The sequence below is a fragment of the Mauremys reevesii genome, linkage group 2, assembly GCF_016161935.1.
Source record: "Mauremys reevesii isolate NIE-2019 linkage group 2, ASM1616193v1, whole genome shotgun sequence".
Taxonomy (NCBI): Eukaryota; Metazoa; Chordata; order Testudines; family Geoemydidae; genus Mauremys; species Mauremys reevesii.
In genome coordinates this window covers 29,377,798-29,391,954 of record NC_052624.1, presented here as the reverse complement: position 1 = coordinate 29,391,954, position 14,157 = coordinate 29,377,798, and the positions used below count along the sequence as shown (strand labels likewise).

General features: G+C 43.0%; 1 protein-coding gene across 22 annotated transcripts in view; it reads left to right on the top strand.

The window, feature by feature from the left end:
- CCDC7 (coiled-coil domain containing 7) overlaps nt 1-14,157 on the top strand; it is a 334,724-nt gene that overhangs the window by 31,100 nt on the left and 289,467 nt on the right. For 21 of the 22 annotated variants that reach the window (XM_039527959.1, XM_039527957.1, XM_039527971.1 and 18 more), the window contains 4 exons: nt 4,850-4,936; nt 12,418-12,438; nt 12,546-12,578; nt 13,321-13,481. In XM_039527959.1, coding sequence (XP_039383893.1) covers nt 4,850-4,936; nt 12,418-12,438; nt 12,546-12,578; nt 13,321-13,481 — 302 coding nt within the window. Of the gene's footprint in view, nt 1-4,849; nt 4,937-12,417; nt 12,439-12,545; nt 12,579-13,278; nt 13,482-14,157 lie in introns of those variants that run through there. The other variant, XM_039527978.1, reaches the window with a different exon arrangement.

Here is a 14,157-nt window from a genome sequence, read left to right as displayed (position 1 = left end):
CACAGATAACCAGACAGGCTCATCTAGATGTGAAACAATGCCATATGGGATAGCACTGGGAGGAATATCTGAAGCTTTATAGTTAGTTCAAAATAGTTATGCATCCACGTGGGATGGCCGGGAAGGGTTCATGACGCTCGCGTCTTCAGGAACACTACTCTGTTTAAACAGCTACAGCAAGGGAATTACTTCCCAGACCAGAAAATAACAGTTGGGGATGTTGAAATGCCTGTAGTTATCCTGGGGGACCCAGCCTACCCTTTGATGCCATGGCTCATGAAGCCATACACAGGCAGCCTGGACAGTAGTCAGGAGCTGTTCAACTACAGGCTGAGCAAGTGCAGAATGGTGGTAGAATGTGCATTTGGATGTTTAAAGGGTCGCTGGCGCACTTTACTGACTCGCTCAGACCTCAGCCAAACCAATATTCCCATTGTTATTACTGCTTGCTGTGTGCTCCACAATCTCTGTGAGAGTAAGGGGGAGACCTTTATGGCGGGGTGGGAGGCTGAGGCAAATCACCTGGCCGCTGATTACGCACAGCCAGACACCAGGGCGATTAGAAGAGCACACCAGGAAGCGGTGTGCATTAGAGAAGCTTTGAAAACCAGTTTAATCACTAGCCAGGGTACAGTCTGACTGTTGTGTTTCTTTCTCCTTGATGAACCCCCCCTTTGATTGACTCATTCCCTGTAAGCCACCCCCCCCTTCGATCAGAGCTTGCTTTCTAAGGAAATAAAGTCACTCTCGTTTAAAAATCATGTATTCTTTATTACTTAATTATAAAAAGAGGGAGAGAACTGACAAGGTAGCCCGGATGGGGTTTGGGAGGAGAATAGTAGGGAAGTAAAAGGCCACTATAAAAATTTCAAAATTTCAAAATAATGAGAGCCTTTTGGTTGGGCTGTCCACTGGGGTGGAGTGGGCGGGTGCACAGAGCCTACTCCCACGAGTTCTTACTTGTCTGGCGGGTGAGGAGGCTAAGGAACATGGTAAGGGGGGAAGGTGGTTATACAGGGGCTGCAGCGGCACTCTGTGATCCTGCTGCCATTCCTGAAGCTCCACCATACGCCGGAGCATGTCAGTTTGATCACGCAGCAGCCCCAGAATTGCATCCTGCCACCGCTGATCTTCCTGCCGCCACCTCTCATCTCGAGCATCTCTCCTCTCATCTCGAGCGTCCCTCCTGTCCTCACGTTGGTCCCTCCTGTCCTCACGGTCACTGGCATCTTTCCTGTACTTTGCTACCACGTCCTTCCACTCATTCAGATGAGCTCTTTCATTGCGGGTCACTTCCACGATTTCCAAAAACATTTCTTCTCATGTCTTTTTTTTTCCGCTGCTTTATCTGAGATAGCCTTCGGAATGGAGTAGGAAGGCTTGAAAAATTTACAGCTGCATGAGAGAGGGAAAAAAGGGAGAGAAGTATTTAAAAAGATACATTTTAGAGAACAATGGTCATACTCTTTCACGGTGAACAACACTATTCACCTTACATAGCACATGTGTTTTCACTACAAGGTCGCATTTTGGATCTTAATATTGAGTGCCTGCGGCTTTGGTGTTACCGATCACAAACGCAGGTCCAGGCAGCAGAATTCGGCTTGCATGCGGCCATGGTATGCCATTGTCTTTCATCTTCTGCAGCTTTCATCTATCCAGCGCCCTCCTTTCCCAAATAGCAAGCAAAGCCCGTTGAGTGCTGCTTCTTTCCTGTTAACGTGCAGCAGCAGAAACCGCCCCGTGGCTGGTATCATGGAAGATCACTGCTAAACACCTCCCTTTCACCCCCCCCCAACCACGTGGCTGGTAGCAGGAAAGATCCCTGCTAGCCAAACGTGGAAAAGCTCAGCGCCAATCGTGCCCCCCCCCCCTTCCCCGCGCTTGGCTACCTGCAGGGAAGGATTTCTTTTAAGCAACAGGCAAACAGCCCAGTAGGAAAGGCCATCTCTGTCCCCTTACTTAAATTCCTGAATTTCAACCAGGTTACCATGAACGATATCACTCTCCTGAGGATAACACAGTGAGATAAAGAACGGATGTTGCTTGAATGCCAGCAATCACCGGGACCATACGCAGCTAGGCTTTGTCATGCAATGATACCACATTACTTGCTACATGCATGGCGTGGTCAAGTGTCCTACCATGGAGGATGGAATAAAGCAGTGCTGCCCAGAAACCTTCTGCAAAGGCTTTTGGAGTACCTCCAGGAGAGCTTCATGGAGATGTCCCTGGAGGATTTCCGCTCCATCCCCAGACATGTTAACAGACTTTTCCAGTAACTGTACTGGCTGCGAATGCATCCCAAGTCCTCAGGGCAAAGTAATCATTAAAAAACGCTTGCTTTTAAACCATTCTTATATTTACAAGGTACACTCACCAGAGGTCCCTTCCATGGCTTCATTGTCTGGGATAGTTACTTGGGAGGGCAATTCTGTCAGGGTGAGAAAAAGCTCCTGGCTGTTGGGGAGAACGGAGTGCTGTGTGCTCTCTACAAGCTCATCCTCCTCTTCCTCCTCATCTTCCCCATCTGCAGAATCCTCAGCCATGGCTGCGATTACCACCCCCACCTTGGAATCCACGGTCAGAGGTGGGGTAGTGATGGCGGACCCCACTAGAATTGCATGCAGCTCAGCGTAGAAACGGCATGTTTTCAGCCCTGCCCCGGACCTTCCGTTTGCTTCTTTGGTTTTCTGGTAGGCTTGTCTGAGCTCTTTAACTTTCACACGGCACTGTACTGAATCCCTGGTGTGGCCTCTCTGCATCATGGCCTTGGAAATTTTTTCAAATGTTTTTTCATTTAGTCTTTTGGAACGGAGTTCTCTTAGCACGGAATCCTCTCCCCATACAGCGATCAGATCCAGTACCTCCCGTGCGGTCCATGCTGGAGCTCTTTTTCGATTCTCAGGAGACTGCATTGTTACCTGTGCTGATGAGCTCTGCGTGGTCACCTGTGCTGATGAGCTCTCCACGCTGGCCAAACAGGAAATGAAATTCAAAAGTTCGCGGGGCTTTTCCTGCCTATCTGGCCAGTGCATCCGAGTTCAGATGGCTTTCCAGAGCAGTCACAATGGTGCACTGTGGGATAGCTCCCGGAGGCCAATACCGTCTATTTGCGGCCACACTAACTCTAATCCGACATGGCAATATCGATTTCAGCTCTACTCCCCTAGTTGGGGAGGAGTACAGATATCGGTATTAAGAGCCCTTTATATCGATATAAAGGGCTTCGTTGTGTGGACGGGTGCAGCGTAAAATCGGTTTAACGCTGCTAAATTTGGTATAAATGCGTAGTGTAGACAAGGCCTCAGTTTTTAAGACAAAGGTTAGGGGAACCTGGGTCCTCCTACTCCACTGTGTTCCAGCCCAGGGCCCTGTATAAGTCAACCCCTGAGTAGGGGAACTCCCAGTGGGGAGTCTACATCCACTGCTCTGGGCTACTTCCTACTGTTGCCCCTTCAGTTTGGGGCATGGCCCCTATAGTCCAAGTTCCTGTGGTGGCTTCTCTCTAGTAGTGCCTCCTCATGGACCTGCTGCAGTCGTAAGTTTGGCAGGGTCGGAACACCCACAAGGTCTCTGCACTTTGGTCATCCAGGTTCCTCTTAGACCAGGTGTTCCTAGGCCTCTTTCTCTGACTCTTTTGGCCAGGAAGATGGGTGTTTGGTTGCCGGTGGCTGCGTTGGCAGACAGACTAGAGATTCTTCCCTGAGGTAGGGAGGCAGCTAGCTTCTGCCTCTTCACCAGTCAGCCACAAACTGAGCCAGGCTCCCTCCTTTTCTCTCCGCTCCAGTCCTGGCATTGGCTGCAGTTATTAAGAGGTGGGGATACCTGGGCCTAAGGGCTTTCTTTAACCCCTTCTGTGCTGGTCGGCAGTTTCTCTACTTCACCACAAGCTTATTCCCCCTTCCTCTACAGGATTAATTATATTGCTATAAGACCATTTATATGGATATAATTGTGTCCACATTATCAGGGTGATACTGCTTTAACTATATCAGTATAGTTAAAATAGTACAGTTTTTGCATATAAACAAGGCTTTAACCACACAGTGGCTGAGGTAAACTTTTAGAGATTATAGCTGAAGAAAATGTTTTCATTGTATCAGCTTTAAAGAAGTGGGACACTTTTTTTTTTCATTTTTTTTTAAATAACCTGCACTGGATAGGTATTTGAACCTAATGCATATGTCCAGTATCCTTTGCTTAAAACACCACCACCGATAGATCAGACTGATTTATCATCATATGTAAGATTATACACTACTTTGAATCAATTGCAATATCTAGGTGTAACAGTAAGGGAATGTCTATTTAAATTTGAATTTTTTTTTTAGCTTAAAGGGATATTACTATCAAATAAGTTACACCCCCAAACCAGTTTTGCTTAAAAAATAAAACCATAGTGGGACTTTAAATGTTCTTATAATTAAAAAAAAAATTGAACAGTGTTCTTTAACTTAAAGAGTTCCCTACAGTTTTGAAAACTCAAACACAACATTATGGTAGTTCATGAGAATCAGGAAGTGAAACTGTCAGTAAGCAAAATGTGAAATTAACTACTCTGTTTACCCTTATTCAACTTGTGCAGTGAAATAAAATACTGTAATGGAGAAAAATAAATTAGGGTTCAAATATTTCCATTTTAATAATCTAAACACAGCCTAAAATGAAAATAAAATGACTTTACAAACACCTCCATGATTAAACTAGAATTTAATTGGTTCATTTAATCTAAGTCAATATTTTTTCATACTTTAAGGGTTCCTTAAAACAAAGTGTCAGAGTATACAGAGTTTCAGCAGAATATGGATGGATTGTGTACAAAATATTTTTCTTATCTCTTTAAAAGGAAAGTCTTGAGGATATGACTACATTCCTGCTATGTTTTTCATCAGCTACAACACAACTAGAAACAGCATCTGAGGAAGAAAAACAAGTATGTAGTGTTAAGCTTTGAAAAGAAAGTGAATGGATTTATTTTTTAAACTTTTAAAAATTTTGATTGGATTTTCTTTTGAGAATTGTCTCTCTAGGTATGCATTCGGGAGGTCTGCACAATTCTCAATCTGCAGTTTTGGAACTATTTAGAAAGCAGTTATTGCTTTGGAATATATAAGAACCTGTGGCTCCATTCCCTTTTTGCTGCCATAGGCTTTAAGCTCAGAAGCCATCTTTCTTTACATCAATGTTTTAGTTAATTGTATGTTTAAAATCTTCTCGTTGGTAGTTAGGGGTTGATTGTTTGACTATATCTGGTCTGTGCCATTGCATAGTCCATATTTGGATGTTGTCTCCTCCCTCCTCTCCTATCCTGCCTTGATTCTAGTACAGAGTCTGTGAGGATATGTCTACACTTAAAACACTACAGTGGCTGCGGCTGTGCCTCTGTAGCACTTCAGTGCAGACACTACTTATGCTGACGGGATTAGTTCTCCCATTGGCGTAGGTAATCCACATCCTTGAGAGGCGGTAGCTAGGTTGATGGAAGAATTCTTCCATTGATGCAGCTCTATTTACATCGGGGGTTAGGTCAGCTACCTATGTTGGTCCAGGGTGTGAATTTTTCACCAGGTCTGAACATCAAACAGTTCATAAGTGGTGCTGGTTTTGGTCCTGTTAATTCCTTCAATCGATTCTATGAATCACTGGTAATACCTTCTTAGCTTTTGGTCCCTGGGTCCGTGGGGCCTGTTGCTTAGCTGAGAGAACAGTTTGATCTTAAAAGTAATCAGATTTTCAATGGCATGTGTCAGATGATGTTAAATGTGTGCTACAGGTCTGCACACCAACTGCTGACTGGGATAGGAGTCACTCAAGGCAGGGTTCTCTATATGTGAATCAGGGAGTGGCAGTTAAGATTTTCCTCCAGTGCGGGACGATAGAAGGGGATCTCTTTATCGCTCACCTGAAAGAGAAACCTCTGGTTTTTTTTTTGCCCACAGCACTTGGAAAATATCACATTAGCACATTCTTCAGCCTCTGAGGAGGGAGGTTCCAATATGCTTTCCCACATATCACTTTGATTGCAAAGGTTAGGAGAGACAAGGGTTCAGTGATCATAATAGCCTCAGACTGACCCAGAACAGGTATGGTTCTCAACTCCATTGTAGGTGACACAAGCTGATCTTTTCAGACTGAGAATCTGGCCTCTGATCATCATCCAAACCCAGGGCCTACTGCAGATTTGCAGGACTCTAGTCTGAGGGAAGACAGAATACAGAGAAACTGAGGACAGACAGAACTGAGGAGAGGCAAAAAAAGCAAGAAAGACAGGCAGCAACGAGCACAATGTGTCCCTGGAAAAAGCTAGAGAGAACTTTTCAGTCTGTTGGCTAATGAAGCTTGTGGCTGTAAGCTAAGAAACTGCTCCTTGTGTTCTTGGTTCCTCCCACATTCTGTGTAAATAAAAAAGACTGTAATCAAAGAAAATACCAGACACCATCAATTTCTACTTCTAACTGGAGCATCCCTGGGTCCCTAAAGTTTGACTAACTGCTTGGGTGTCATGTAGTGAATAATCAGGAGCCTTACTTATCCTGTTACTGCTTCTGCAAGTGACCAAAATTCCTGCAAGGGAGTTCCATCAGTCTGACACAAAGGAAATCAGGAGCAGGAGTGGAATCCTGTTAAATCAGAATTACAGTGAGTAACTTTCCTTTACTAGTACAGGGTGCACCCATTTGATTTTTCTTTGACTACTTCCCAGATGCTTCTCAGTCCTTGGAAGCTCCATCTGCTTGGCATGTCTAGGTGTAACATCTTTACTATATGTATGTGACTATGCTAGCTGGAGGATTAGATTGTTAGAGTTCAGTCAACTCAAAGGGTTCATATATCTTTTCAATTTAACTGTACCCTCTTTTGAACCATGGGGTTGTGGCTAAATTGGGAAAAGTCCACTCTAACACTAGGTCAGAGTCTGACACTTATGAAACAAATCTTAGAATTCTGGAATCAAGATTTTTGTTCTATACTTTTCATCGGCTATCTCTTCTTGCTCATGTAATCAGGAAGATATAGTGATCAGGTTGCTGGTATCTGGACGCATCAGTATTGGTACTCTCCTGTCCGTAGTTCCTGGTCTTCTATCTCAAGAGTGGAGTCATTCTCCATTCAGACCTGGAATCTCTTCACCTAGCAGTATGGATTGTGGAACCTTACTACCGAATGCTGAACACTGAAGTACAGTAGATGTTCTTCAATTCTTGCAAAGCTTTAATTAAAGATAATTTATATCTTCAAATGGAAAAGATTCTTGGCTTTTGAGAAATTCAGTCCCCCTCTCTGTTAATGCTTCCTTATTATGTCCTTATATTCTAGGCTATCCTCTTTATTGAAGAATTTGAGATTAGCTCTTGCAAGCTTTTAGAGTGCACTTGATGGCTGTCTCAGTATTTCATCCATCTCAGTCTTCACTGACGCTAGAGTGTAGAGTTTTCTGAAGGTGCTGTTACTGTTTACTTATATCACCGGAAAACAAGAAGATTGATGGAGGCATCCTTTAATTATCATCATTTGTTCCTAAAGACTGTGGGTCAGGTTCACCAGCTGCCTGCACTACTCCAGCAACACAAAGTAGCCACTAAATGACTTAACTGGTCGTAGTTCTTAAAGATGTGTATACCACTCATGGTGTCTGTGTGCCTAGTACATGGCCACCAATTTTTTTTGCCCAGCGGGTGGCTCAAGTTCCCTCTCCTGCTATGTGCCACTGTGTGCAGGTATAAAGAGCAGAGCCACTCCTAGTCTCCCTCAGTTCCTTCTTACCACCAATAGCTGTCATTGGAACCCCTGTTCATACCAAAAGAGCTTTTCTCTCAGCTTTGTATATAATATTGTATATAATATAGTTAGTAAGTTTTAGTTGTATTTTGAAAAAAATTAACTTGTTTTTCACTGTTTTGGGGTTCTGCTGATGGCACCAAGGTATGCTTCAGTTGCTGAGTTTCCACACATGTGTTTTTAAGCTCAAGGACTATGCTGGTGAGTGACCCACACACTAGTTGCCTGAAGTGCCTGGGTGAAGCACATGTAAAAGACCAGTGCTGGATTTGTGGGGAATTCAAGCTTACAATGAAGAAGGATCAGGAGGCTAGGATGAAATTCCTGCTGATGGAGGTGGCACTCAGGCTACTGTCAGACTCATCCCGGTCTGACTTGGTGCTACATATTGGGGCTTCAGTGAGAAACATGCCTCCAGCATTATAGGAGTCCGGAACTGATCTCCCTCACTTGTGCTGAGGAAGAAATATAAGACTTCCAAGGAGGTTTTGGCCTGGAAGATCTCCACCCTCCAAGTCTGGTAAGAGGAGTGAGAAGGAGTTGAGTAGAGTGCATATGAAACCTAAGCACTCCTCTTCCCAATCAGCGCCTCAGCTAGCTCAATTGGCTCTGGCACTGAAAAGGGCATCATTGAGCCTGGTGCTAGAAGTGGCACTGTCAACTTCTGGAGGAGGGATAGCTCAGTGGTTTGAGCATTGGCCTGCTAAACCTAGGGTTGTGAGTTCAATCCTTGAGGAGGCTACTTAGGGATCTGAGACAAAAAAATTGGTCCTGCTAGTGAAGGCAGGGGGCTGGACTCAATGACCTTTCAAGGTCCCATCCAGTTCTAGGAGATTGGTATATCTCCAATTATTATAACTTATTCAGCAGAGTAACAAGATACCATTTTGGTGTCAACTACCCTGGAGGCATTTGCAGCGGTAAGAAATTTGCTCTGCCTCTCAGTGCCAATGTCTCCATCAGTACAGCAGTAGGATTCCCTCTGCACCATTGCCCCATCTGGTACCAGCTCCAACCATTCAACCTGCGGTACCACAGTTGCCTACTTCCCAGTCATCCCAGCCTTTGGTACAATCCAAGGAGAATGTAATGATGGTGACATACCACCCATCAGATGCTCTTGGCACCAGTCCCTGGCCCCAACTGGATCAGCCCCTCTATCATCAGAGGAAGGGGAATCTTTTTAGTTGGACTCAGAGGTGGGATCTTATGTATCACAAGGCTGAAGCAGGACCCACCAGTCTCCTCACAGATGCTTTCTTCCTGGCCACTATCAGGATCCCACTATGGGAGCTCCCATGGCAACATGGCCAGTTCACTGAGTTCTGGCACTGTGTCATAGCCTTTCTTGGGGGGGCGGGGGTACCCCCAGGTTCCGGATCTTCCCCTCACAATGCATACTCAGTGCCCTTGTCTAGACTGGGGGAGTCTGCTCACCGAGCTGCTCCAGAGTCCAGTACCAGAGCCAGTACTGAACATCAGGAAGAGGTCCTATAGGCAAAGAAACAGCCTGTGGAAGAGATTCAACCACCTCCAGTCTTGACTTTTTCCTCTCTAGAAGAAGCAGTTTCTTCGGAGGCAACTTCACTCCCTCCTGATGATTTTAAAGCCTATTAAGAGTTGTTAAAGAGAGTGGCTGCAGATTTGGGAATACAGGTTGAAGAGGTCAGGGAGTCCTCACACGTCTGATTGACATTTTGTCAATTGTAGGTCCCTCCAGGGTAGCTCTGCCAATTAATGAGGTAATGTAGAGCCCATAAAGGTTCTACATCAGATCCCATCTTCATTGCCACCCACCTTGAAGAGGGCAGAGTGAAAATACTATGCGCCCTCCCGAGGTTTTGAGTACCTTTACACTCACCCACCTCCAGAGTTTTTAGTTGTGACAGTGGCTAATGAGAGAGAGTGATAAGGGTATCAGGCTTCCACCCCAAATACAAAGGATGCAAAGAGACTGGACTTATTAGGCAGGAAGATTAATTCAACTGGGGGTTTGCAACTTCGAATTGCTAACCAGCAGGCTCTGCTGAGGCAGTACAGTCTTAATTTATGGAGCTCCATGGAGAAATTCAAAGAACTGCTTCTGAAGAACACAAGGCAGAAGTACTCTTTCCTGGTCAGTGAGGGAAGACTAGTTGTGAAAACATCTCTGCAGATTAGGCTGGATGCAGCAGGCTCAGCAGTTAGAATAGCATCTGCGGTTACCATAGAACAGAGGTCGGCAATCTTTCAGAAGTGGTGTGCCAAGGCTTCATTTATTCACTCTAATTTAAGGTTTCGCGTGCCAGTAATACATTTTAGCATTTTTAGAAGGTCTCTTTCTATAAGTCTATAATATATAACTAAACTATTGTTGTATGTAAAGTAAATAAGATTTTTAAAATGTTTAAGAAGCTTCATTTAAAATTAAATTAAAATGCAGAGTCCTCTGGACTGGTGGTCAGGACCCAGGCAGTGTGAGTGCCACTGAAAATCAGCTTGTGTGCCATCTTTGGCATGCGTGCCATAGGTTGCCTACCCCTGCCATAGAATCATAGAATCGTAGGACTGGAAGGGACCTTGAGAGGTCATCTAGTCCAGTCCCCTGCACTCATGGTGACTCTAAGTATTATCTAGACAATTCCTGACAGATGTTTGTATAACTGCTCTTAAAAATCTCCAATGATGGAGATTCCACAACCTCCCTAGTCAATTTATTCAAGTGCTTAATCACCCTGACAGGAAGTTTTTCCTAATGTCCAACCTAAACTGCCCTTGCTGCAATTTAAGCCTATTGCTTCTTGTCCTGTCCACAGAGATTAAGGAGAAACATTTTTCTCCCTCCTCCTTGTAACAATCTTATGTAATTGAAAACTGTTACCTCGTCCCCTCTCATTCTTCTTTTCTCAAGACTAAACAAACCCAATTTTTCAATCTTCCTTCATAGGTCAGGTTTTTTAGACTTTTAATAATTTTTGTTGCTCTTCTCTGGCCTTTCTCCAATTTGTCCACATCTTTCTTGAAATGTGGTGCTCAGAACTGGACACAATACTCCAGTTGAGGCCTAATCAGTGTGGAGTAGATCGAAATAATTATTTTTCATGTCTTGCTTACAGCACTCCTGCTAATACATCCCAGAATGATGTTTGCTTAATTTTTTTTTGTTTTTTGCAACTGTGTTACATTGTTCACTCATATTTACATTGTGATCCACTATGATCTCCAGACTCCTTTTTGCAGTACTCCACAGAGATCCACTTCCTGGACACTACAGTGCTAATAAGCGATGGTCACATGAACATCACTTTATACCAGAAACCTACTGACGCTATACTTACCTACATGCCTCTAGCTTTCATCCAGACCACACCACATGATCCATTGTCTACAGCCAAGCTCTAAGATACAACCGCATTTGCTCCAACCCCTCAGACAGAGACAAACACCTATAAGATCTCTATCAAGCGTTCTTACAACTACAATACCTACCTGCTGCAGTGAAGAAACAGATTGACAGGGCCAGAAGAGTACCCAGAAGTCACCTACTCCAGGACAGGCCCAACAAAGAAAGTAACAGAACACCACTAGCTGTCACCTTCAGTCCCCAACTAAAACCTCTCCAGTGCATCATCAAACATCTAAAACCTATCCTGAAGGACGATCCCTCACTCTCACAGATCTTGGGAGACAGGCCAATCCTCGCTTACAGACAGCCCCCCAACCTGAAGCAAATACTCACCAGCAACCACACACCACACAACAAAAACACCAACCCAGGAACCTATCCTTGCAACAAAGCTCATTGCCAACTCTGTCCACATATCTATTCAGGGGACACCATCATAGGACCTAATCACATCAGTCACACTATCAGAGGCTGTTCACCTGCACATACACCAATGTGATATATGCCATCATGTGCCAGCAATGCCCCTCTGCCATGTACATTGGCCAAACTGGACAGTCTCTACGCAAAAGAATAAATGGACACAAATCAGATGTCAAGAATTATAATATTAAAAAACCAGTTGGAGAACACTTCAACCTCCCTGGTCACTCAATTACAGATCTAAAAGTCGCAATTATTCAACAAAAAAAACTTAAAAAGCAGACTCCAACAAGAAACTTCAGAACTGGAATTAATTTGCAAAATGGACACCATTAAATTAGGCTTGAATAAAGACTGGGAGTGGCTGAGTCATTACACAAACTAAAAACTATTTCCCCATGCTAATTTCGCCCCTACTGTTGCTCACACCTTCTTGTCAACTGTTTGAAATGGGCCATTCTGATTATCACTACAAAAGTTTTTTTTCTCCTGCTGATTACAGCCCACTTTAATCGATTAGTCACATTAGAGTTGGTATGGCAACACCCATTTTTTCATGTTCTCTGTGTATCTATCTATCTATCTAATCTTCCTACTGTATTTTCCACTGCATGCATCTGATGAAGTGGGCTTTAGCTCACGAAAGCTCATGCTCAAATAAATTTGTTAGTCTCCAAGGTGCCACAAGTACTCATCGTTCTTTTTGCTGATACAGACTAACATGGCTACCAATATGAAACATATATTTGGCATACTTATAATACTTGAATTCTAATTATAGTATGTTTGTTTAAAATATGTAGTGATCTTAACTTTTGTTTTTCTAGATATTAGAGTCTTTGCTTAAGGTAAGCATTTTGTTTTGACATACAGTATTTTGTCATTTTCATGCTTTTATTTTGAAGTAGAATTCTGATTGCCAATGGCTGATAATCTTTATATTTTTCTCTTAAAGTGGTTTGGAAAGATAGTTCAGCAGACGGAAGAGGTAAATCTAACACCTAAAAATTGTTGGTTTTAGTTTTGGCTTAATTTTGATAAGAAAGAACTAGGATATAGTGAGAGTTTTAATCAAACACCTCCTTAGCTCTCATATATAAATACATTATAGTTAAGATTGAGACTCTGCTGGTATGGTCAGAAATTGTGACTTTCCTCCTAAAAAACAATCAGCAAAACAAACAAATAATCACACCACCAAAAACAATTGCTCAGGGCTATCCTTGGTAATGTAGTTTGTTAGAGAAAGTGTTTTATTACATTTTGAATAATTTTACATTAAAATCTTTTAGAATCCTTTTTCACAAGACACCTTTTTGAAAATTTCTAAAGTACATTAGCACTTTGAACTCCTTATAGTTCTTGCTTCCCTCGTATGTTCTATAATATATAACAAGATGTGCAATAATATTAAAAATACTCAGCTGACATGGCTAGTTCATTATATTTTTTGTTGAAAATAATCAGAATACAGAGTCAGCCATCCATTTTGAGCATCTGTGGTGTGTGAACAGACCACTGACAATCAGTTGCAAAAAGCAAACAAACTACCAACACTATTTCTCACTATGTAAGTTCTATAAACAGAGACATGTAAAATGCTAGCATTCTAAAGATTTATGCTTGCTTATGGTTATGGAGAAAAATATTTTATAACAGATGCTTTTTTCTCACTGTATTGTAAATAGATCTTTCGAGATTGACTATGTCATTGTCTAATGATATTTCAGCTAGGAGAAGATGAACTTATTCCAGATTGGCAGCTACCTTTGGCTGATAAAGACATAACAAATAACATTGCTAAATTAGTGCAACGCATCCAAAAGCTTGAAGAACTGAAAGGCCGTGTTCAAGACCTGCCCAAGTCCATCCAGATTCCTGCAGCCAAGCAGTAAGAGAACTGTAAATTAGTATTGGGATTATTAAATATAGAAGAAGAGTGAAATACAGAAGAAAATTGAGAATTTGAAAATGTTCTTTTGACCTATAATGTACAAATAAATATAGGGAAAATTGCCTATTTAAGTGTTCTTCTGACCTTATTAGGGTGACCAGATGTCCTGATTTTATAGGGACAGTCCTGATTTTGGGGTCTTTTTCTTATATAGGCTCCTATAACTCTCCACCCCTGTCCCGATTTTTCACACTTGCTGTCTGATCACCCTAGACCTTATGTTCCAAAGCAGAAATTGAATCATAATTTGAAGATTTAAGAGTGACAGAGTTTAAATTAAATTATATAAAAATGTGACTTCTTCGAGTGCTTGCTCATATTGATTCCAATTAGGTGTGCGCGTGCCGCGTGCACGTTCATCGGAAGACTTTTACCCTAGCAACACTCGGTGGGTCGGCTGGGCGCCCCCTGGAGTGGCGCCGCTATGGTGCCGAATATATACCCCTGCCGACCCATCCGCCCCTCAGTTCCTTCTTACCGCCCGTGTCGGTCGTTGGAATAGTGGAGCGCGGCTTAGCTGTCCTCCACTTCCCTAGCTTTTCGCTCGTTTTTCCTGTTTATTGTTTATATAGTTCAGTATTTTGTATTTATAGTTAACTTTTATTACTGTTAG